Here is a 23996-nt window from a genome sequence, read left to right as displayed (position 1 = left end):
TTTTGGCAGAGACTATATTCACCGCCCTAAACATTGATTCAGACAGTGCTAAATTTATTGTTCTTATTAATGCCCTAGAGGACCACGCTGAGTGGGTACAGGACTTAGTGCTGTCGGTGGCCCCCGCAAATCGTTACACACTGGCAAAACAACAGATCTGCGAACGTCTAGCTAAGACTACACAAGAGTCTGTTTTATACATACTGCGAGATGTACATCTCAAAGACTCGACTCCTTCACAACTGTGGCGACATATCAGAGCAGTCTTCTATAGCAAAACTATGCCAGATGAAGCTTTACTTTCTTTCTGGGTTACAAAGCTGCCACAAGCTATCCAGCTGCAGCTCCTATCACATGACCAGGAACCTCTACAAGCGAAATTATTGCTGGCCGACACCGCATATAAGATAATCAACAGAAGAAAGTTATCTACGTGTGTCCCCCTAGATATTATGCCTCCCCCGCATGGCAGAGGCCGATCTTTCCAAAACAACAGACAGAGTACACTGGCTGAGCACCAGATTCCACACCGTCCTTCACCATCCCATACCACAGATTCAAGTGACGTCCTTCACCCGTTAACAACACAGGATCAGCAAGTTTATCCTCTCTGCTGGTATCACTCTGTTTACGGTAATACAGCCAGGAATTGCCGCTCACCTTGTGCAATGTGCCCAAACATGCACAGCGGGCCGCTATAGGCGCACCGGTCCGCACTGTGACGTCAAGTCGCCTAACGGGTCACAGGCTAGTACTTCCGAATTATTCTCTCAGACGTTTGTATATCCAGGATATAGCCTCTCAGAAATGGTTTTTCGTGGACACTGGTGCCGATGTGAGCATCATTCCACTTTCAATGGTCACTTCTACAATCATGCATTCGCCTCACCAAATCAGAGCAACCAACAATTCCTCATTAAAGGTTTATGGTGTAACGCAACTTCGCATTTACTTCGATGATACACATAATTATGAATGGACATTTTTGGTAGTAGAAATCGACGAGCCAGTATTAGGATTGGACTTCTTAACTGCTCATAACTTTTCTTTGGACTTAATTACACCTGCCCTCTGCTCAGTGGATTTTAAACAAAAATTTTCGGCGAGATTTTCCCCATCCACGCCGACAGAATGCAGCTCGAATACGTCTTGTCAACAAGACAAAGAGACAGTTTCTATTCTATCTGAGGAGGTCAAAGCTGCCGTAGTGAACTTAGTTACGCAACGCGTTGAAATCGACAAACTGTCTGAAGACAATGCAATGCTACTTCAACGTTGTGATGCCCCGACTGATGAATTGCGCGGGCTTAGAGAGGAGATCAAGATTAAAAGTAATAACACGCACGAAACTACACGGGACATGCATACCGTACCGCTGTTTATACGCAGCCACAGCAGCGCCTGCCACGACCTGGACAGCGAAGATGGCAACCTGCCCAGTAACCCCCCTTTCTCCTTCATATTCCCTGAATCCTCCTACCCCTATTGCCATCACCTGTGCTGGCCGCACCATATGGCCACCTCTCAGACTTCAAGATTACGTCATGCCTTAAATGTTTACCTTCCCTTTATCACTTACTCCTCATCACTCCTCCTATGCACTCCACACTCCTCGGGGGGGGGGGGGGGGGGGGGCTCTGTGGCAGAACTGCCAGAAAATATTAATATCTTTGCTTTTTTGTACTTCGTTTTTACTTACCTTGGTTGTTGACTAGTTACCGTGATTGTCGAAATCCATTTCTTTGTGTTTTGATTTATTGTGTGCCAATAAAATATTACGTAGTGAAAGTAAATGGCGTTTTCTGTGTTATAAGTATAACATGCGCCATAAGATCTTCAAAATCTGAGAAAAATAGGAGTGAGCTATAGGGAAAGATGTGTAGTACACAGTATGTATAGGGTTGGTGTATAAATTAACAGCATTTCCCCCTAAGTTTAATAAACACAACAGATACTTTAGTCATCAATAATATATTCTCTTTTACTAGTTACAACAATCTGTCAATGCTGGGGTAAGTTTTTGGTTGCACAACTGTAGAGATCATGTGATTTTGAGGTGAAGAATGCTTTGAGTCATGTTTAGAGTGCATTTTCATCTGGAAAGGAAATTCCTTGAAGGTTGTTTGGTAGAGGGCAGAGAAAGTGTAAATCTGAGAGCTCAAGTTCAAGTGAATAAGGTGGGTGTGGAATGACTTCCAACCCAACTCCTGTAAAGTGTTTTTGTCAGTCTAGTAGAATATGGGTGGGCATTACCGTGGAGTAGTATCACCTCACACAGTCTTCCTGGTTGTTGTTCATCTGCAAGCTGTCTCAGTTGTTGACAATAAATGTTAGTAGTGATTGCCACACCCCTGGGAAGCAATTCATAGTAAACTACACCATTGCTATTCCACCAGATGCATAACATTATCTGTTGTGGGTAGCACAGGTCTTTGTACAGGGACTTGCTGCTTTGTTTGGATTCAACCATTCCTTTCTTGTCCTTATGTTAGCATAAATACACCATTTCTCACCACCAGTAATGACACAAAATAAGAATGGTTGGAATGGTTGGTGTTGTTCACAAGACAACTGATGACGAGCACCAATAAAACCTATTTTTGAACCTTCCCCATTGGATGCAAATGTCACATGATGGTGGAATGATCACAGTTCATTACATTTGCCAGCTCATGAGTACACTGACGTTATTTTATTTATTTTTTTATTTTATTTCATGTTTCATAGATCCTGGTAGCGAGTGAATCACAAGGATATGGAACGTGTCAGATTCTACATTGTTCAAATATAACTTGTATAAATACAATAAAAAGATACAATGTAAAATAAAAATCAACTAAACAACAGCATAATCAATTAACAGAAACTTATGTCAAGGATGAGTAATATATTTATGATATGGAATGTGTTAGATTGTACACAGTTGACATATATCTTACATAAATGCAATAAAAGATACAATGTAAATAGATATCAGCTAAACAACAGTACATTCAGTTAACAGAACATTTTTGTTTCACATGTTAAGGCTGTGTAATATATACATGAGCCAAGATAAACTAAATATTCCAAAGGAAATACAGAAATACCAATACATAATGGTCATATGCCTATGATAGTACTCAAAATAAAATTAATTATACTAATTTTACAACACTTACAAATTTAGTGTTATATACATTTTCTTTCACATATTCATCAACTGTATAAAAAGATTTCTCTATCAGGTACTCCTTGGGAATTTGTTTGAATGCTGGCAGTTTTTTGTGAAGGCATTTGATGTGTGGTGGGAGAGCATTAAACAGGTTAATGCTGGAGTAATAAGCTCCTTTTTGAACCATAGTGAGACTTTTCAGTTCAATGTGCAGACTGCTATTGGTTCTTGTGTTATAGTCATGAAATTGGCTGTTATCTTTGTAGATAGAAGGGTTTTTACAGACAAAGGTCAACAAGGAATAGATATATAGTGAGGAGGTGGTAAGGATCCCTATCTTTCGAAACAAGCACCTCCAAGAGTGCCTGTGATGGACACCACTCATTATTCTAATGGCTTTTTTCTGTGCAGCGAAAATTTTCTTTGCGAGAGGCTGGTTCTCCCAGAATATAATAGCATATGACATTAATGAATGAAAATAGCTGAAGTATGAACCCTTAATGGTGTCTACTTCAGCCACCAATGCAATAACCCGCAGTGCAAATATTGCTGAGCTAAGTGTTTGATAAAGATGAAGAATATGTGCTGACCAGTTATATTTGCTGTCTATATAAGCACCCAGGAATTTTGTACTCTGCTTTTTGTATTTCTTGGTCTCTGCACTTAATGTTAATTTCTTCCAGATTTCTTTGTGGAGTATGGAATCTCATATGAAGGGTTTTATCTATATTGAGTGAGAAACTATTTGAAGAAAACCAGTTTACAATATCATTGAAAACTTTATTTGTAGTTTGTTCAAGATTGTTGTCTGTGAAATTGTCAGTTAGAATTGTAGTGTCATCTGCAAAAAGAGTAAATTTACTGTTTGTATTAGAACAAAGTGGGAAATCATTAAGAAAGATGAGAAATAGCAGTGGACCCAAAACAGAGCCTTGTGGCACACCACAACTTACTGAGCCCCACTCATACGAGGCAGGTTCTGTGGATGAGCCATTCATCACTACAGTCTGCCTTTTTCAAAAGGATTAGATGGTTTACACAATCAAAGACTTTTGAGAGGTCACAAAAAATACCTACTGGAGACATTTTTTTGTTAATGGCTTCCAGAACTTGGTTGGTGAAACAGAATACTGCTTGTTCTGTAGAAAGACCAGCACAAAATCCAAACTGACTTTTGTTTAGGATATTGTGGAAGCTAAGATGATTGACAATCAACCTGTGCATGAGTTTTTCAAGAATTTTTGAAAAGATGGTTAAGAGGGAGAGTGGGTGATAGTTTGTAACTTTGCTTTTCTCACTTTTTTTAAAGAATGGTATCACTGCAGCTAGTTTTAGCTTGTCGGGGACTATTCCTTCTTGCAGAGATGTATTTAATGTGTTGCATATGACTGGACTCATTTATTTATAGCAATAATTCACTATTTTACAGGAAATATTGTCCTCACCAACAAACTTTTTATTTTTTAATGAGGTAATAATTCTTTCAATCTCTTTTACAGTAACATTAGGTAAGGATAATTGTGGGGGTCTATTACCAATAGCTTTCTGTAGAAGAGCCAATGATTCGTCCACAGAACATTTACAGCATGTCTTCTCTGCTGCTGACAAAAAGTGCGTGTTGAAGATTTCTGCAACCATTTCAGGTTTCTTTACAATATTGGTACCTTGTTTAATTTCAATGGGTGCCCTGTTCCCCATTTTTCCCCCCAGTTTCCTGCTTTATTACATTCCAAATTGTTTTTATTTTGTTGTCAGACTTATCAATTTCAGGCTTAATGCACATATTTTTGACTAATTTATTACCTTTTTTAGGATGCTACAGTAAAGTTTGTAGTGCTGACATTTCTTTGGATCATTACAAGTTCTGAGGGAATAATATAGCATCCTCTTTGTTCTGCAGGAAGTTTTTATTCCTGTAGTGATCCGTGGCGTATTGACAGTAATTACATGACTGTTTCTAATTACTTTTTTTTGGAAATGTGGCTTCAAAGATAGACATAAATTCATTCAGAAATGTATTATTCTTTTTTTTGTCACATCTGTTTCATTGGAAAATGGACTCCAGTCTATATCTTGCAGGCTGGTGTTGAAATTTTGGAGGGTTTCATCATTTATTATCCTAAAAGATTTCCAAGAATTTTCAGAACTGTTGCTCAGATTGATATCAGTGAGAATAGGCAGTTGACCACCATGTTCTCAGTAACTCTAGTTGGAAAATTTACTACTGTCGTCAGATTATAAGAATCAACTGGATGTTCTAGATGTGCTTTACCATTGCTTTAATTTAGGAAATCTACATTGAAATCACCTGTAATTATTAGATCCTTGGATTCTGAGTGCACTTGCGATAAGGCAGAATTTCACTGCCTCAGGGACACCTTTATGTTGCCTGATGGAGCTCTATATAGTGCTAACACAACAACTGTGCAGTCATATACAGTAATTTCTACACCAGTACCTTGTTCAATACAGTGACTCTTTAAATTCAGTGTGCTATATGACATGTTATTTTTTAAGTAAATTACTACTTCACCATTCTTCATGACAGATCTACAGTAATGTGTTGCTAGACAGTAACCACTAGGCTTTAACATTTCAACATATCTAATGTGGTGTTCACTAAAGCATAAAACATCGGCATCCTTTATCTCTTGTGGATCATCTAAAAGAACAGAAATTTCATTAACTCTGTTTGTAAGTCCTCCTACATTATTGTGAAAAATGTCATAGCTTTGGTATTTGCTGAAAGTGGCTGCTTTCACTGAAAAAAGTATCTGTGGACTCAGAAACAATATTTATATTAAAAATGAAGAAATTCCTGTATTTAAGGTGTTGATTTTATTTTGGCAACTAGTTTCTACATTGTAACACCGTCATCTTCAGGCCTGGGGAGCGATTTCTACTACAAGCGCTCCGTTTACGTAACAATGTTCGTAGTAAATGTCGTGATTCAATGTTATTACGAACAGTAGTGAATCATGGACAGTGGGAAAGCTGGGATAGAAGTTTGAGATGTTGTGCTATAGAAGAATCTTGAAAATTAGGTGGACTGATAAGGTAAGGAATGAATATGTTCTCCTCAGAATTGGCGAGGCAAGGCACGTATGGAAAATATTGACAAGAAGTAGGCACAGGATGATAGGACATGTGTTAAGACATCAGGGAGTAACCTCATGGGATTAGAGGGAATTGCAGAGGGCAGAAACTGTAGGGGCATACAGAGACTGGAATACATCCAACAAATAATTCAGGACATAGGATGCAAGTGCTACTATGAGATGAAGAGGTTAGTGCAGGAGAGAAATTCTTGGCAGGCCACATCCAAACTTGGCATCGCTCACGGACTGTTTGAGAAAGTGTGTGTGTGTTTGTATGTGTGTGTGTGTGTGTGTGTGTGTGTGTGTGTGTGTGTGTGTGTGTGTGTGTGTGTGTGTGTGTGCGTTTTGCTATTGTGCATAGTCTCCTTTGAAATACTCTCCTCAGCAATTGATACACTGCTCCCAACGCTGTTTCCATTTCTAGAAGCAGTCTTGCTGGATCATACGAAGCACAGTCTGTGAATTTTCTTTTATCTTGTCTATCATGCAAATCTTCCTCCTTTCAAAGGGGTTTTCAACTCTGGAAATTAAAAAAAGTCTGCAGGGGCCAGATCTGGAGAGTATGGAGGATGAGTCAAAGTGATTTCGTTTTTTGTGCAACAGTCATGCATCAAAAGGGATGTGTCATTAACATGACACAAGAGTCATGAATTGTCTCACCACATTTCAGGCAATTTCCTTCTCATATTTTCTCACATAAATAAATAAATAAATAAATAAATCACAGGCATCGCAACACATCCCATTAGTACCATCGATTAACAGTTTGCCACTGTGGCACAAATTCATGGTGAACTAATTCTTTAAAGTCAAAGAAGACTATCAGCATGGCTTTGACAGTTGACCTGACCTGATGAGCTCTTTTTGATCTTGGAGAACATTACCCAACCTATGGTGAAGATTGAACCGTGGTCTTAACATCGTAACCGTAGATCCACATCTCATCACAAGTTAGGATTCTCTTAAGGAACACCTTATTCTCATTCGTGTGATCCACAAGGTCTTCACAGATTGTGGGTTTAAAGTCTTTCTGATCTTGACTCATGAGCCGTGGGGCAAAACTGGCAGCAAGACAATATATTCTGAGATGCAGCATCAGGATTTCATGACATGATCCAACTAAAATGTTACATTCTTCTTCAATCTCTCAGAGAGTCAGTCTTCGATTGGCATGCACAGTTTCATTGATGTCCCTGACAATAGCATCGTCAGTAGATGTTGAAGGTCATCTTTAACTTCCATCCTACCAGTTTTAAACTGTGGGAACCATTTGTAACACCAAGTATGGCTTAAGCACTCATCACTGTAGGCTTTCTGCATCATTTAGTGTGTCTCTGTAAGGATTTTCTTGAGTCTTGCACAAAATTTAATGTAGAAGCATTGTGTCTCTAACTCTGACCTCATGAAATTTGCAAACTTTGCAACACAGTGTTCTACTCAATACAGCGCTGAACAATAACTAACAGACATATAACAATTTAACTTCTGGCTGTTATACATTAAACACAGGCATGTGCAGGGATGCCAACCACATATCGCTCCAACATATCATTGGCTGCAAAATTATGAATGTTCCAGAATTTTTTGAACACGCCTCGTAAATGGTCAGAATGCTGCCATATTTTCTGCTGAGAAAATATGCTGCAATTGTAAAACTGACTCATTCCATATCATAGTAAGAGGTTGTAGTTATTACCCAGAACACATACAATTTAATAACTAACTAGCATGGAAATGAGGAGGTCTCTTACAGCTCAAAAAACTGTATATGATTGAAAATTAAAGTCATGATCTTGCGGTTCTTGGGATCACTGAAAAACACCAGCAATTTAATGGTCATATTGTATCTGACAGAGTTATGGCTTTGTCAGGCCTGTGAGGGGCAGTGCTGTGTATTTCTGTAGATATGCCTCTGGAAGCACTAGTGGTATTGCTGATGTTGTGTGAAGGACTCAGTTATTCATCAGTCTTTTGTTAATTATAGAAATAGGTGGATCACTCTTAAGACTTCTAAATGCTGACAGGTTTGAGTACCAACATGTGATACCAGTGAAGACAAATCAAAATGTATGTGGAGAAGCAGGTTAAGTGATAAATAATGTTCCAAATAAAGAAATTTTCATGATATCAGGATACTTCAGTTTGAAACTTGGAGTAATAACAGGGAGGTACCACTCAGAAATTCATTGGACCAGTGGAATATTTAGCAGAGGAACGAGACTGCTTCGGTTCTATTTGGAACAACGCTTTGTGCGAGGAACATGCTTTTCAAGCATAGTATCAGCAGACATTCTGCTGACATGAAAATGAAATTGATTTTATTCTCATGAAAACTATTAGGGAATATTCTTTCATTAATGCTGAAACATAAAGTCCTATTCATTGTAGTTGAGATTCACAAAAATAAATAAGTATGCAGTGATAAAGAAAGAATTAAAAGAAGTATTGAATGTTTCAAACAACAAAACTAGCTAAAAATAATGGGCCAATGGGGACAGAACAGCTACTGTGACCTCTCCTAAGAAATGTGTTGTAACTGTTGGCAGGATACCACCTGATGGAAGTGGAAATACGTAATTACCACAATGAGACATGTGAATGTATTATAAAGTGAGACATTTATGACAAAATGAAGAAGGAAATTTGTAAGTCTGGGGATTCTGGGTAGTAAAAGATGCATACGGTAAGAAAATACATGATTTTGAAAGTATGTGGGGGAAGATAGCGGGAGTATAATGGACATTCTACATACTATAAACATCTACAGTGTCACTTGCTTTCTCTCCATGAGACAGGATACCAGCACAAAGTAAGGGTGTTATCAATTTTATGGCACTATCTCTGCTCTTCTTTTCAGCCAAATAGTGGTGGTAAAAATTTCTTCTACTGCCAGGATTCGAATCAGCTGCCCTTGAGTTGAGAGTCACTATACAATCATATGTTCGTGAGCCTAGGGAGGCAATACATCCTGCTGAAAATACCTAGGTTTGATGCATCAGTCCTATCACATCTGTAACTTTTGCAGCCAGGTTATCCTCTGACTGTACAAGAGTTTTCATATAGCCTCACTAGAAAATGCCCTCGGTAGCTAGTGGTCAGTGCAACAGAATGTCAATCCTAATGGCCTGGGTTCGATTCCTAGCTGGGTTTGATATTTTCTCCACTCAGGGACTTGGTGTTGTGTTGTTCTAATCATCATCATTTCATCCCCATCAATGCACAAGTTGCCAAAGTGGCTTCAAATTGAAAGACTTGCACCCAGCGAACGGTCTACCCGACGGGAGGCCCTAGTCATATGACATTTTACAAGAAAATGGTTGAGGTATCAAGTTATGAGCCAAGCATGTGATGCATCTCAGCACAGTTGAAATCAAACAATGAAAAATTCAGGATGGAATTACAACAATATGGAAAGTATAGATACTACTTACCACTTAGAGGAGGTGTTGGATCACTGACAGGTACAATGAAAAAAAAGCTAGAAACATTGACCTTTGACCTTCATCAGGAGTAAAAAAACTCACACCCATTCACACAAGCATAACTCAAACACACATAGCTAATGTCACCTCCATGTGCTAAACCTGACTGCAGTTGTGTCTGAGGTGAGCCACAGTCTGCCTGAGAATAGGTAGAGGAGATACTAAAAAGTGTGGTTCAGGATGAAGGAGGGATAACAGGGCAGGGGTGAGGTAAGATGGGACAGGATAGAGCTGCTAGATCCAACACAAGGAGACTGTGTTGTGAGGTGAGGAGGGGAAGACTGGGGAGGGGAAGGTGCAAGGGGAGAGGAGCAAAAAGGACTATGTACATGTGTTGGCAGGATAGAAGGCATGTGTCATACTGTAGCAGGAGCAGGGAAGGGGATAGGCATGTGGAAGATGGGGACTAGTGAATTCTGAGGCCAGGGGGGTTATGGGAACCTGCACAATTAAAAAAAGTTAGTGTTGGTGTGCCAAATTCAGAAGGCACCCACTGTTAAGCAGTCATTAAATGAAGTACATCATTTTGGGTGGCATGCTCAGCAACTGGGATGTCCAGCTATCTCTTTGCAGATTTATAGTCGCCATTCATGCAGACAGACACCTTGTTGGTAGTCATATGGCTGCTTTCACAGATGGCCCTGCTTTTAGTGGGGTAGGAGATGGCTTTGACAGGACTGGAGTAGGTGATAGTAGGAGGCTACATGGGACAAGTCTTGCATCTAGGTCAATAGCAGGTCTGTGAGCCATGAGCCAAGGGGTAGGGACCAGGGATGGAGTAGAAATGGACAAGGGTATTGCAGAGATTTGTTGGGTGATGGAACACTTGTGTGGGAGGGGTGGGTAGGATAGTGGGGAGGATGTTTCTCAATCCTGAGCATGATGAGAGGTAACAGAAACCCTGCCATAAGTTGTGCTTCTGTCGTTCCGGTCTGGTTGGTACCAAGTCATGAGATGAGTGCTTCTTTGCATCCAGACAGTGAGTATATGGAGGATGATAGGTGGCTGAGGCAAGGCACAGAAGATCTGTCCCTGGACAAGGCAGGGAAGGAAATTTTGGTCTGTGGAGTCCTCATTGAGACTCTTGGCATATTTGGAGAGGAGCTGCTCATCACTACAGATATGATGACAAAAAGAGTCTAGGCTGTGAGGGAGGAACTTCTTTGTGTGGAATTGGTGGCAGTTGTCAAAGTGGCTGTATTGTTGGTGGTTGGTAGTTTTGATGTGGACAAACATACTGATGTACCAATTCTCAAAGTGGAGGTTGCCATTGAGGAAGGTGGCTTGTTGGCCAGAGAAGAACCAGATAAAGCAGACAAGGGAAAAGTTGTCGAGGTTCTGGAGGAACGTGGGTGGGGTGTCTTCACCCTCAGTCCAGATCAAGAAGATGTCACTGATGAATGTGAGCTAGATAAGAGATTTGGAATTCTGACCAGCTGAGAAGGATTTTGCTAGATGGTCCATGAATAGGTTAGCATAGTATGTTGCAATGTGGGTGCCCATTGCTGTATGCGAATTTGTTTGTAGATGATGCCTTCAAAGGAGAAGTAATTGTGAGTGTGGATATATGAGTAGTTGGTGACCAGGAAGGTGGTTGCATGTTTGGAGCCACTCAATGATGGGGAAAGATAGTGTTCAATTGTAACCAGGCCATGGGAATTGGGATGTTAATGAGAGGGAGTTGGCATCAAGAGTGATGAGCAGGGCACTGGGTGGTAAGTGAACAGGAATTGTGATAGTTGGTGGAGGAAATGTTCGTCCACAAGGGAGGAGACTCTCTGTGGGGCACAGTAGCCAGTTGCAATTGAGCATCCTGGGTGGTTGCATTATGTGCTTTGGAAGCATGTAGAACCTAGGAGTACAGGGAGTGATGGGGTTGATGAGAAATAGAGAGAGAGACAGAGAGAGATACATAGAGAGAGAGAGAGAGAGAGAGAGAGAGAGAGTGAGTGAGAGCATATGGAGAGTTTCTGGACTGGACATTAGAATATGGGGAAAGACTGAAGATCTGGAGTTCTGGAATGGGTTCACTGTGGATGTATCTGACTGTTCCATCAAGTAATTCATGTGGTTCGTAACCCAATTAGTCAGGGAGAATGAATGTATAAGGGATACTCAAATGAAAATGAGACAGATAGATAAAAGTAAAGTAAACTGTTTATTATATCAAAAGCAATTGCCATAACCGTTAATACATTTGTCTCTCTTTGAGGCAAGACAGTCAATATCTTCATTGCAACATGTTTGTGGTTGCTGATGGAACCATGATTGTACCTAGTCGTGCACCTCTTCATCCAAAACAAATAAAAGTAAAGTAAACTGCTTATTATATCAAAAGCAATTGCCATAACCGTTAATACATTTGTCTCTCTTTGAGGCAAGACAGTCAATATCTTCATTGCAACATGTTTGTGGTTGCTGATGGAACCATGATTGTACCTAGTTGTGCACCTCTTCATCCAAAACAAATAAATGGCAATGAATGTCGTTCTTCATGAAAATATGGAAATTGGGGCTGTACGGAGGATATGTATGGGCTTCCTAGTGAAACATCTGCAGCATATATGAAACAGTCTTGGCAATGTGTGCGCAGGCAGTATCCTGCAACAGAGTGATACTGTGGATCAACGCCCAACTCATGGACTTTCTGGGGCACAGGGTTATAATTAATGCACAGTAGAGTGTGGACACACTGAAAAAACTGAAGCAAGCCATCAAGTCCAAATGCCCAGGAATGTTGATGGATGGTATTATTGTCACTTTGTCATGGGTAAGTCTCAGGGTATGTGGATACCATGGTCCAAGATTAATCATACGTTTGGACCTTGATAATCATTCGTTTGGCCCCTGATAATCATTCGTTTGGCCCCTGATAAGGAAATGCATCGATGTGCTATTCAGTTTGATGACTGTATGTTGGAAGAGGTTTTGAATATTGCACAACTATTTGAGGTTTCCCACACTGTGGGCTGATAGCTAGAGGCTTGGAGTGACACCGCTGTTGTTGACAGTGTACGACCCCATTGCCTGGAGCTTAGCATGCTGGAGGAGGAGGAAATGGCCACAGTACAAACATGCTCACTGGGCTGCCATGGACAAACATGTTGGCAACAGCAGGAACAGCAAATGCCACTTTCTTCATGTCCCTCATGTTTCATACAGCATGGGGGGGGGAGGGGGGGGGGGGGTGGCCTGCCACAGGTAGTGGGCCGCATGCCACAAATATAAGAAGAAAGATCATATAGCAGCAGTATACCAATCTCTAACCCCTCAAGAGTCATTACAAGAATATATTGACATAGATATTTGTGTGATTTTATTGTCACGTTCACCAGTGTCATAAGGTCAGAAGAAACATTTAATTGAAATGCAAGTGATAAATCTACCATTGCACCTATGAGTCAACATAGGAGCTGCTGTGTCTCTACTCAACTCATAGGCATGCACCAAGATGAAGCCCCCACCGGTGACCCATGTGGAGTGTCGGTTGGTAAGCTATAACAAACAGCTGAGTCCTATTCTTGGCCCATTCATGAGCTACACTGTTTACACAACAGTTGTCAATTCTGTCATGTACTTAGTGGTAAATGATATATGTACTGACTTGGCTGAAACATACTATAGGTTCTGTTGGATGATGCATCAAAACAGTTGCTTGTGGTCAATATGCCATTTTGCCTCTATCAGCTTTGTCTTTTTCGTCTAATCTACTGCAGGCATTCCTCAGCAAAGTGACACAGCATCACAAGTTAAATTCCAGAGTGCCCCTGTCATGCTAATGTTTGGGGTTGCTAATGTGCCAGCCATCTTTCAACATATTCTAGAACAGGTCATGTCTTTTGTTCCTCAGTGCATTAACTATCCTAATGATATCATTATGACTGTTGGTACCATGGAGGATCACCTGCATAATCTCCATTCTTTGTTTACTGTTCTGCAGTCCACAGGCCTCAAGTGCAACCTCACAAAGTCTCAATTTTTCTAGCCTTCCATTGTTTATTTGGGCCATGTAATTTTTTGGCAGGGCATATGCTCCATGGACCAATATGTCACTGTTATTTCAGCTTGCTGGCCGGAGTGGCCGTGTGGTTCTAGGCGCTACAGTCTGGAACCAAGCGACCGCTATGGTCGCAGGTTCAAATCCTGCCTTGGGCATGGATGTGTGTGCTGTCCTTAGGTTTAATTAGTTCTAAGTTCTAGGCAACTGATGACCTCAGAAGTTAAGTCGCGTAGTGCTCAGAGCCATTTGAACCATTTTTATTTCAGCTTTGTCTTTTTCATCTAATCTACTGCAAGCATTCCTCAGCAAAGTGACACAGCATCACAAGTTAAATTCCAGAGTGCCCCTGTCATCCACCCCTTGTGTTGGTTGCTTTGTAAAAATACTCCTTTTGTTGGATCACTTGCCCATGAATATATTTTTGCACAACTCAAGGACTGTCTTCACTCCCCATTATGTCTGACACCTGGTCCTGGCCACAGATGTGTTGGAGTATGTGGTGGGGATGATCCAGGCCAATTGTCATTCCAATGGATCCAAACTGCCAATTGCTTTTTCACCAAAAACTTTCAGCCTGACTCAACAGCATTATTCTATGACGAAAAAAATAAAATAAAAAGAAAAAGCCCTTGCTATTGTCTATGCTGTAAGAAAATTTCTCCTCTTTCTGTATGGTGCCAAATTTTATTTAATTATAGAACATAAGGCTTTTGTTTCCCCATTTACCTTGTCAACATCCTTAGCAGACAGAGCCGCCCATTGTCTTCAGTGCTGAGCCCTGTTTTTGTTCTGGTACGATTTCGAGACCCATTGTCATCCTATGTCACAACATGCAAATGCAGATGCTCTGTCCATGGGCCCTGACCTTTCATTTGTTACACTTGGATACAGAGACAAGACATATGGTGGATGCTTCTCCCATCGCTATGGCAGCTGATCCAGTGCTCAGGCAAGTCATGCAAATGATACAACAGGGATGGCCTGACTGGCTGCCAGGCCAGGTGTCAGACACACTTCAGAACTATTATGCATTGTGGCATCATCTCTCCCTCTTGGATACCATTATTGTCCTGTCAGCAGAAGAGTTTACTTCCCATGTTGGGGTTCCTACAGCTCTGCAATGGGAGGTCTTCCATTTATCGCATCAGGGTCACTGTGGGATCTCTCGCACTAAACTGATGGTGCACTGCCATGTACTTTGTCTGTGCACAGATTATATGCCATGGCTGCTTTTTACACAGCTTTGGGAAAGAATCTACATCAATTTTGCTGGTACTTTTTAGACGTTTGTGGTTGTTGGCAGTTGATGCTTTTACTCATGTTTCTTATACCGTTCACTACAGCAGATGCGACTGTCAACTCGCTGTCCAAGATGTGTTTCCTTCAGGGCTTGACTTGCACCTTGGTTTCTGACAATGATGCTCAGTTCATAGCACAATATTTCGCCCACATTGTTATTTGCCATGTCACAATGCCTCCTTTCCACCCAAAGTCAAATGGAGACGTGGAACACCTTGTCCAAATGTTTAAAACATGCATGCAAAAACACGTGGAAGACATTCTCACCAAGGAGGCTCTTATATTTTTTTTTAGCTCATACAAAACGACACCAATTGGGGCCAAAAGTCCTGCCAAGCTTCAGCACAACCATCAGCCATGGACACTGCTCAACATCTTGGTACAGAGCAGACTCCCCTAGCAGCATGGGTTTCATCTCAGTTCCTATCTGGTATGCCTGTCTGAGTCAGGGGTTTTGGATGGATTCCAGCCATTGCAGCTGCCGTTTGCACCAAAAACTGGCTCATGGCATGTCACCAGAACCAGTTGCACCTCAGGGAGGGCACTGGGCCTCCTTTTTGGGCCGGGAGCATGCCTCTGCCACCAGTGCCACCTGCTCCTCATCCTTTACCATCCCTGGCTGCTCCAGAGGCTAGGCAGTCCTGTTCATGCCCATCTGCCCAGTTGGTAGGACAGCAGTTTGGCTTCCTGCATCCAGTGCCATTCCCTCCCTTGGCACTGCACCTGTGTCACTGGCCCCAGGGAGCGATACTAGTGCAGAATCTCCAGTGCTTCTCCTCACCAAACCTCAGTTGTTGCTGCCTGAGCTGGCTTCCTTCATTGTGGACCCTGACATCAAGATGACATCCCTTCCATCATTGGTCCTGTATACTGGGTGTCCCAGATGGCAGAGGTGCATTTGAGTGTTCCTAGTTGATTGGAAACTTATTGCACCCTTGGCTGCTGCTATAGACACCACCGTGGACACTATGGAAATCTCGGCAGTCACAGTATCATGGTCAACAGTGCCTGGTCCTTCCTTCCTCCCCTCCCCCCACAAGGGAGGAGGAGTGTAGTAACCCACCAGTTACTACAACTTTCACAACCAAAGTCAAGTTACTATGACAAGCATAGTGTATGTCAACACTCAAACAATGAGCTGCACAGTGACTGAGGTGGACACCAGGGGCAGCCTCATTGCTGACAGTAGTCACCCGGTTATGGCATGCGTGCACAGCACAACACCAATGGTGCCAGCTGGAAATTTTCTCTTTATATGGACACGTATGGGACTCTGAACCCTCTGTTCATCGTACCTCAGCCATATAACTATTCTCTGTATGTTCATGTTCTTGTTGTCACTCTGTGACACAATGAACTTTTTGTGTTAAGACTGTGTATTTCCTTGTCTTCCTAGCTGGAACACCCTGTACAACCCAAAATTCGTCACTGGAAGCTGGTTTTTGGCTTTATCAAACAGATTTTTAGTGAGATGTTCAACTTATTTATTCAAAGACTTATGAGTACAGATTACTAATATTTTTGTGACAGTCTTCCAGAAGTAAAACTAATGTATGTTACTTCACACTGCCTCATAGATAGTTATCATGTCTGTGAAATGACTGGGGCTATAACTAGTTAATATACAATGAGATTAGTAGTAGTCTTACCATACTTTTCCAAGGCACCCCTTTGAGATATTTCTACCTGTTGATGGCTGCCTTTGTGGATTTCTGGAAATAACTATGAGTTTATTTATGTATTCTGGTAGAGATGTTTATGAACCTGAGTTAGTTTGTAATTGAAGTGTGATTTAGTCAGGAATCTTCTTACACTCTCTTCTGTTAAAGATGATTATTATTGACAAGAATACTTTTATCTATTTTTAACTGCCAGATAAAGTTATTTCATTTGTTTGATAACCACAATTGAACAATTTTTATGTGTTTAAATGTATTGGCATCTTACAAAAAAAGAGCCTAAGGTTTGTATTTTGCATCAAAGTCTAACTAACATATGACTATTAGGTCTTTTTTATTGTTGGGTGGGAACAAAATCTATTGCTATGTTTGAAACACGAGTTATTATTGTCAGAATTTTACTGTATGCATTGAGCAATGTTAATTCACTGCCTCTCGCCACAATGACTGCCATTCTGCTGATTTACAAGGGATTGAGCAAATCTTACTGTAAGGAAGGAAAGAACACAGCAATCAGTCACAATCCCATTGTTTTTCTTTAATATTCTTGCATATGCAGATTTCAGCTACAAACAGCCATCTTCAGTGCACTTGAGTGAGTTACCATTCAATGAAATCACGACAGTATATGTCACCATAGGTGCCTGGTGACATGTACTGCTGCAAGTTCACTCAAATGTACCAAATATGGCTATTTATAGCTGAAATCTAGATACGCAAGAATAATTAAAAAAGTGGTGGGATTGTGACTAGACTGCTGTGGTACTATCCTTTCTTAATTAATCTACAGTCACTGTGCACATTGAATCTTATGGAATTAAACTTGATTAAACCTTACTGTGTCTGTAGACTTTTGGAATATCTCTCTCAAGAAACTGAACATTTAAAACAATTTTATTGCTTCATTGAAATAAACATCTTATTTTCATGTAAGTTATCAATAGTTTTATTGTTATAGTGGGAAGTGCTGTATGTGTTCAAGAGCTGCTGAGGCGAGGAGCAGAAGTAGATGTTGTTGACATTAAGGCACAAACACCCCTGTTTGTAGCAGTGTACAATAGTCATACAGAAGTGTGCAGACTGCTGTTAGAAGCTGGAGCTGACCCAGATGGTAGCAGAGAGAATCTCTCGTCCCCTCTCCAGATTGCTTGTCAAAATGGCTTCAGTGCTGGACTAAAGGTAGGGTTTTCTACATTTAGGCAATCTTCACAATTTTGCATCTGCTCTCAAGTGTTCATATGTGACCATACTGTATATGCCTTGTTCTGTGGGCAACATAAAGAGCAGTAATAAGACCTTATGGGTGGTAGACACATGACCATTCCCATACTTGTAAGCATAATAGTGTGCCACAATAATGATTTTATTTGTTGGGCACACTATTACTTAGTCACTCATGAAGAATGAAAAATGAACATCTATAAGCAATGATCTCACATGAATAAGTTTGATTCACTATGTACGTAGTTGTCAGAAACTTGTAAGGGATTTGCATGGTAGGATGAGCTCAGAAATAATTGTTAAAAAAAAGTTGATACACAGTGCTGTTTCCAAGTTAATAAGCATTTAAGTTAGCCAAGCAGGCCAATGGGCATGCTAGTTCAAGTGGCTTGCTAGATACAATTGGTGTAAGTTGTTTTCACAGCCTAGATGATAGCACACAAGACTGCTCATCCTCTGGCTCAGGTCCGATCTTTACTGCCATTCTATGTCCAATTTATGAATTGCTCTCTCATTCAGTTTTAGGGAACCAAACGGAGAACACATTTGGTGACACTGTCTGTGATGGGCCACTTGAACTTCAGCACTAATTAACTTGGAAATGGCACAACATATTGAATTTTTTTCTTAACAATTATTTCCCAGCCAGTCTGCCTTGTTACATCCTAATGAGCTCTTCATACTGTTTCTGACCACCCAGTATAACCACAATTATAGAGTCACATACCAACAGATACATTATTTAGGAAAGCTTTACTAAACTCAACTCTGTGCCATTCATTCCTTCTGTTGCTCTACATTACAGCAGGTGGATTATAAAATGATTATAAGAAAGGAAGTGATTCTTCAGTTTCTCCCTGTGTATTAATTGATCAAACAGTTGGTAGGTGTACTGCTGGTACAAAGTATTCCAACAATCAGACATGCCACCATCATCATGTGCACTGTCAAACTGACCTTCTGGGGGTGCTTGGTTGACTTATATCTCCTGCCCTGGGGGCCACTGTGTATGGAGCCTGTGCCAAGGTCATGCATTAGAGGCTAAAGAGGTGATAGCATCAGTGGCTGTGGCTCTGCTAAGACTGTAGCTGCAGTCCTGATTTTATCAATCAGGACAGCCTCTTAGTGACACTGTCCCATATTTTGATATTCTTGCTAAAATTTTAATGTGTTTGTGTACATGTAGACCTAAACAAACAATGCTCTGTGACCAACTAGTTGTTAGGATACATCATTTGAGTACACTTTTGGTGTTCTTAGTGGTGATCTTCGATGGTGCACACTGTTTGTCCAATATATATGTCTTGGCACAGAATCTGGTATACTTCACCATTTCATAAACCAAAGTCACCTTTCACATTCCCCAGTGATGCTATATTTTATTAGGTGGGCAGAAAACAATTCTTACTCATTGCACTGCCCACCCAATAAAACATGGGCATCACTGGAGAGCGTCAAAGATGACATTGGTTTATGGAATGCCAGAGTATACCACATTCCATACCACTGTGGCAAGACATGTATTGGACAAACTGTGCACATCATTGAAGACTGTTGCTGAGAACACCATTGGCACGCTCAGCTGATGTATCTTAAACAGTCAGTAGTTGTGATGCAATGTTCGTCCAAGGCTCACACAATGGAATGCAAACACATCATAATTGTAACACAAATGTCAAAATACCAGGACTGTGTCATTAGAGAGGTCATCAAGATATGCATTAGGGACAGGTTTATCAACTGGGACTGCAGGTATAATCTCAGCAAGGCTTGGGAACCAGCGCTGGGTTTAATTAAGAAGACACTTAGCAAAGGTAATGAGCTGGAAGCCAGGACAACGGAGTGTCTACATTTTCATGTTTCCCCAGCAAGGCTACAGCCCCTGGAATCACCTCTTAAGCCCCAGATGCATGTCCTTGAGTTGACCACATGCAAAGTACCCCCAGGAGGTCAATTTGTAAGTGCACATCATTTTGGCAATGTGCCTGACCACTGATATTGTTCCTGCTGGAAACTATGAACTGACAGTACACCTATGGACTGTTTGATCAAAAGAAAGGATGGAAAAAGACTGGGGAAAGAAATTGGCTTTGCCCTCTTCAGATGTACCATCCTAGCATTTACTTTAAGTGAAACCATATAATTCAGGTGGCTGGCTGGAGATTTGAGGCCATATTCTCCAGAAAGAAAGTCCAGAGTCTTATCCATTCCACTATCTCACTTGTACAAGGTGATAATGCACATGGGGAAGTCTGGCATGCTTATGCTGTTCCTCTCGCATAACTCCAACAAGCACTTCATGTTGATCCTAATGGAAGAAGGAAGGAAGATTAGGGTTTAACATTTTGTTGACTACGAGGTCATTAGAGATAGAGCACAAACTTGTGTTAGAGGAGGAAAGGAAATTAGTTGTGTCATTTTCAAAGGAAGCATTCTGTCATTTAGTAAAACCATGGAAACTCTAAGTCTGAACGCTCCTCCTGATTATGAATCCATTTTTTTTTATTACTGTGCCACTTCACTCAGTTCATTCTAATGATTCTATCTGGCACACTGGAATGAGACACCATTCTGGAATGTATGCATCTTTTACTGAGCTAGTGAGATACTCAAGGGGGTATGGGGGAAGCTGATAAAAAAGAAGGAGAAGAACAAGGCAAGAAAAGAAATAAAAAGACAGACTACTCTTTTGTCAAATAAAAAGGAAGCAAATGATATGTGACATGTGCTATCTACACAGTATTATTTATATAGTTAAAATGCTATAGTGTTGTCTTCAGTGACTTAGAATGATTTGCTGTATTTCATATGTGTGATTAAAATAACAAGCACCATGTAGAGTGCCAGTTATAAACATCATGTATTAGTATCAAAATAATTTATACATGAAGGTGAAAATTGCATTGGGAGAAATAAATAATTGAGAAGTGACTGTTGGCAGTCTTGTAATAAAAGTCAAATTCTTTGGGAATAAAATAGACCATTTACTGAAAAGCAGAAGTGTTCACACAAACAAACACACATGACCTTACATGGTGCCAGTGGAATAAACAGTGCCAGTGCTGCATTTCAGTGGTGGACTGGTTGTGGTGAGGGCTGTGTTATTTAGGGCGGGTAGGGTGGTAGGGAGAGGAAGTGGGGGTGAAAGGTACTGGTTTGGAGGGAGACAGCCTATTTGCTCACACTAGGAAAGTGGGAGGGAGGGTTGGCAGGTACACGAGCTAAGCATTTGATGCACAGTTGTCAGAGCCATTGAGGAGACTGGTGCCCACTAATGCTGAAGGGAGCTAAATCGGGAGGGGGGGGGGGGGGTTGGTGACATTAAAGAGGAAGTTGAAACTATTGGGTGGAGAGTGTGGGGACAGTGTGTTACTGGAGATTGAACCCAGGACTATTGCAGGAGTGAAGGATGAGTTGCAAGGATAGCTCCCATTTGTGTAGTTCAGAGGAACTGGTGGTGGAGGGAAGGATCAAGGTGGCCCCAGTTGTGAAGTAGCAGTTGGAATTGAGCATGTTGTGTTCAGATGCATGTTGTGCCAGTCTGTGGTAAACTTCTTTCTTGGGAACAGTTTGGCAGTGGCCGTTCACCTTGGTGGACATCTGTTTGTGGTAGTCACACTGACATAAAAACTGTACAGTGTTTGCAGCAGAGTTTGTATATAACAGGGATGCTTACACAGGTGACTCGGCCTCTAACAGGGTAGGATAAGCCTATAACAGGACTGGAGAAGGAAATGCTGTGTAGGTGGATTGGGCAGGTCTTGCACATTGGTAAGGTGTTGGGAGTTGGAATGGCATAGATATGTACTAGACTCTTGTGCAGGTTGGGTGGGTGACACAAAACACTTTAGGAGGGATGGGAAGGATCTTGGGTAAGATGTCCCTTATTTCTGGACATGATGAGAGATATTGTGGTGAAGGATGTGGTTCAATTTTCCAGTTCAGGGTGATGAGGATGGCACTCCTTTGTAACTGATACTTGGGGGTGGTGGAAGGTTTGGTGTTGTGTGAGAATTTGGTACAGGGAATCTTTTTGTGGGCTCGGTTTGGGTGGGGGTGAGGGTGGGGGTGGGGGGGGGGGGTGAGGGAGGGGATGGGGGTTAATGCCTGTCTGTGAAGGCATTAGTGAGACCTTCAGTGTACTGGGCAAGGGAGTTCTAATCACTGCAGATACACTGTCCATGGATGGCTAGACCATATGGGAGGGATATTTTGGTGTGGAAAGGATTGCAGTTGTCAAAATGCAGCTACTGTTGGTGGTTAATCCTCCATCCTGCATTCTTACCTCGCAAAACAGTTGCCTTCCTCTGAACTGCCAGCCACCCACCCCCACTCCCTCTCCTTGCCTCCCACCTCCTGCCTCTCTCCCGCTCTACCCATCCCACCTGACACAATCCCCACCACAACAAGGGCACTGTTTGTCCAGCCAGCGCCATGTAGGAGCATAGGTGTGCTTACGACAGCTTACAGCTGCAAGCTACATATGAAAAAGAATTACATGAGCTTCCACATGAATCAAGCACCTGGCCACTGTGGAGTGGCTTGCCTACTTCAACAACACAGAGAGTCATACTGTAGATTCAACCACATCAGAGGGGTACATTTGGAGAGGCCAGACTATCATAAGTTTCTTGAAGAGGGAAAGCAGCCTTCTCAACTGGTTCAGGAATACAATTTGGATGATTGACTGATCTGGCATATTGACCGATTTGGCATAGTAACATTAGCATCATGGCCTTGCTATGTTGGTACTGTAAATGGCTGACTAGAGCCATTATGTTTCTTGAAGATATGCAGCTCTACAACAAGATCTAATGATGATATAATCCTCTGGGGCATAATATTCCAGAGGTAAAATAGTCCCCCTTTTGGATTTCTGGGTTGGGAATATTCACGAGGATGTTGTCATCAGGAAAAACAAGTCTAGTGTTCTAGGGGTCAAAGTATGAAATGTTAACTACCTTAAGTGGGTTGACAGGTTAAAGAAACTATAAAAAGATAATGGGATATGTTGAAAAATATGACAAGAATTAGTGGAATGTGGTTGGAGGAAAAAAGCAAGACTTCTGGTGAGGTGAGTGCAGGGGTATCAACACACAACAAATACTGGTAATACAGAAATAGGACCAGTAATGAATACAGAAATAGGAATGTGAGTAAACTGCTAAGAAAAACATATGGAACACATTATCATAGTCAACATAGACACAAATCCTACACCCACTACTCTAGTACAAGACATAAGTCTACTAGCCCTGCAAGTGATGAAGAGATTGAAGGCATGTGTGATGAGATGCAAGAAATTATTTAGACTATTGAAGGAGATGAAAATTTAATTACGATAGGGGACTGGAATTCAATCATAGAAAAACTAATAGAAGAAAAACTAGTAAGAGAATATGAGCAAGGGGAAAGGAATGAAAGAGGAAGCTTTCTGGTAGAATCATGCTCAGAGGATGACACTTGATTTAAGAACACTAAATTTAAGAATCATGAAAGAAGGTTATATACACTACTGGCCAATAAAATTGCTACACCACAAAGATGAAGTGCTACAGACATGCAATTTAACCGACAGGAATAAGATGCTGTGATATGCAAATGATTAGCATTTCAGAGCTTTTACACAAGGTTGGCGCCGGTGGCGACACCTACAACTTGCTGACATGAGGAAAGTTTCCAACCAATTTCTCATTCACAAACAGCAGTTGACCAGCATTGCCTGGTGAAATGCTGTTGTGATGCCTCGTGTAAGGAGGAGAAATGCGTACCATCACGTTTCCGACTTTGATAAAGGTCGGATTGTAGCCTATCGCGATTGCGGTTTATCGTATGGCGACATTGCTGGTCGCATTGGTCAAGATCGAATGACTGTTAGCAGAATATGGAATCGGTGGGTTCAGGAGGGTAATACGGAACGCCGTGCTGGATCCCAACGGCCTCGTATCACTAGCAGTCGAGATGACAGGCATCTTATCCGCAGGGCTGTAACGGATCATGCAGCCACATCTTGATCCCTGAGTCAACAGATGGGGAAGTTTACAAGACAACAACCATCTGCAC

At 41.4% G+C, this 23996-nt stretch overlaps 1 protein-coding gene across 1 annotated transcript in view; it reads left to right on the top strand.

Moving 5' to 3' along the window:
• LOC126414450 (ankyrin repeat and SOCS box protein 1-like) overlaps positions 1-23996 on the top strand; it is a 126838-nt gene that overhangs the window by 43362 nt on the left and 59480 nt on the right. The window contains exon 2 of the mRNA XM_050083347.1: positions 17671-17891. Within this exon, the coding sequence (XP_049939304.1) occupies positions 17671-17891 (221 nt within the window). The remainder of the gene's footprint in view (positions 1-17670; positions 17892-23996) is intronic.

The sequence above is a fragment of the Schistocerca serialis genome, chromosome 1, assembly GCF_023864345.2.
Source record: "Schistocerca serialis cubense isolate TAMUIC-IGC-003099 chromosome 1, iqSchSeri2.2, whole genome shotgun sequence".
Taxonomy (NCBI): Eukaryota; Metazoa; Arthropoda; class Insecta; order Orthoptera; family Acrididae; genus Schistocerca; species Schistocerca serialis.
Note: the sequence above shows the minus strand (reverse complement) of the source record. Positions and strands in the feature narration are given on the sequence as shown.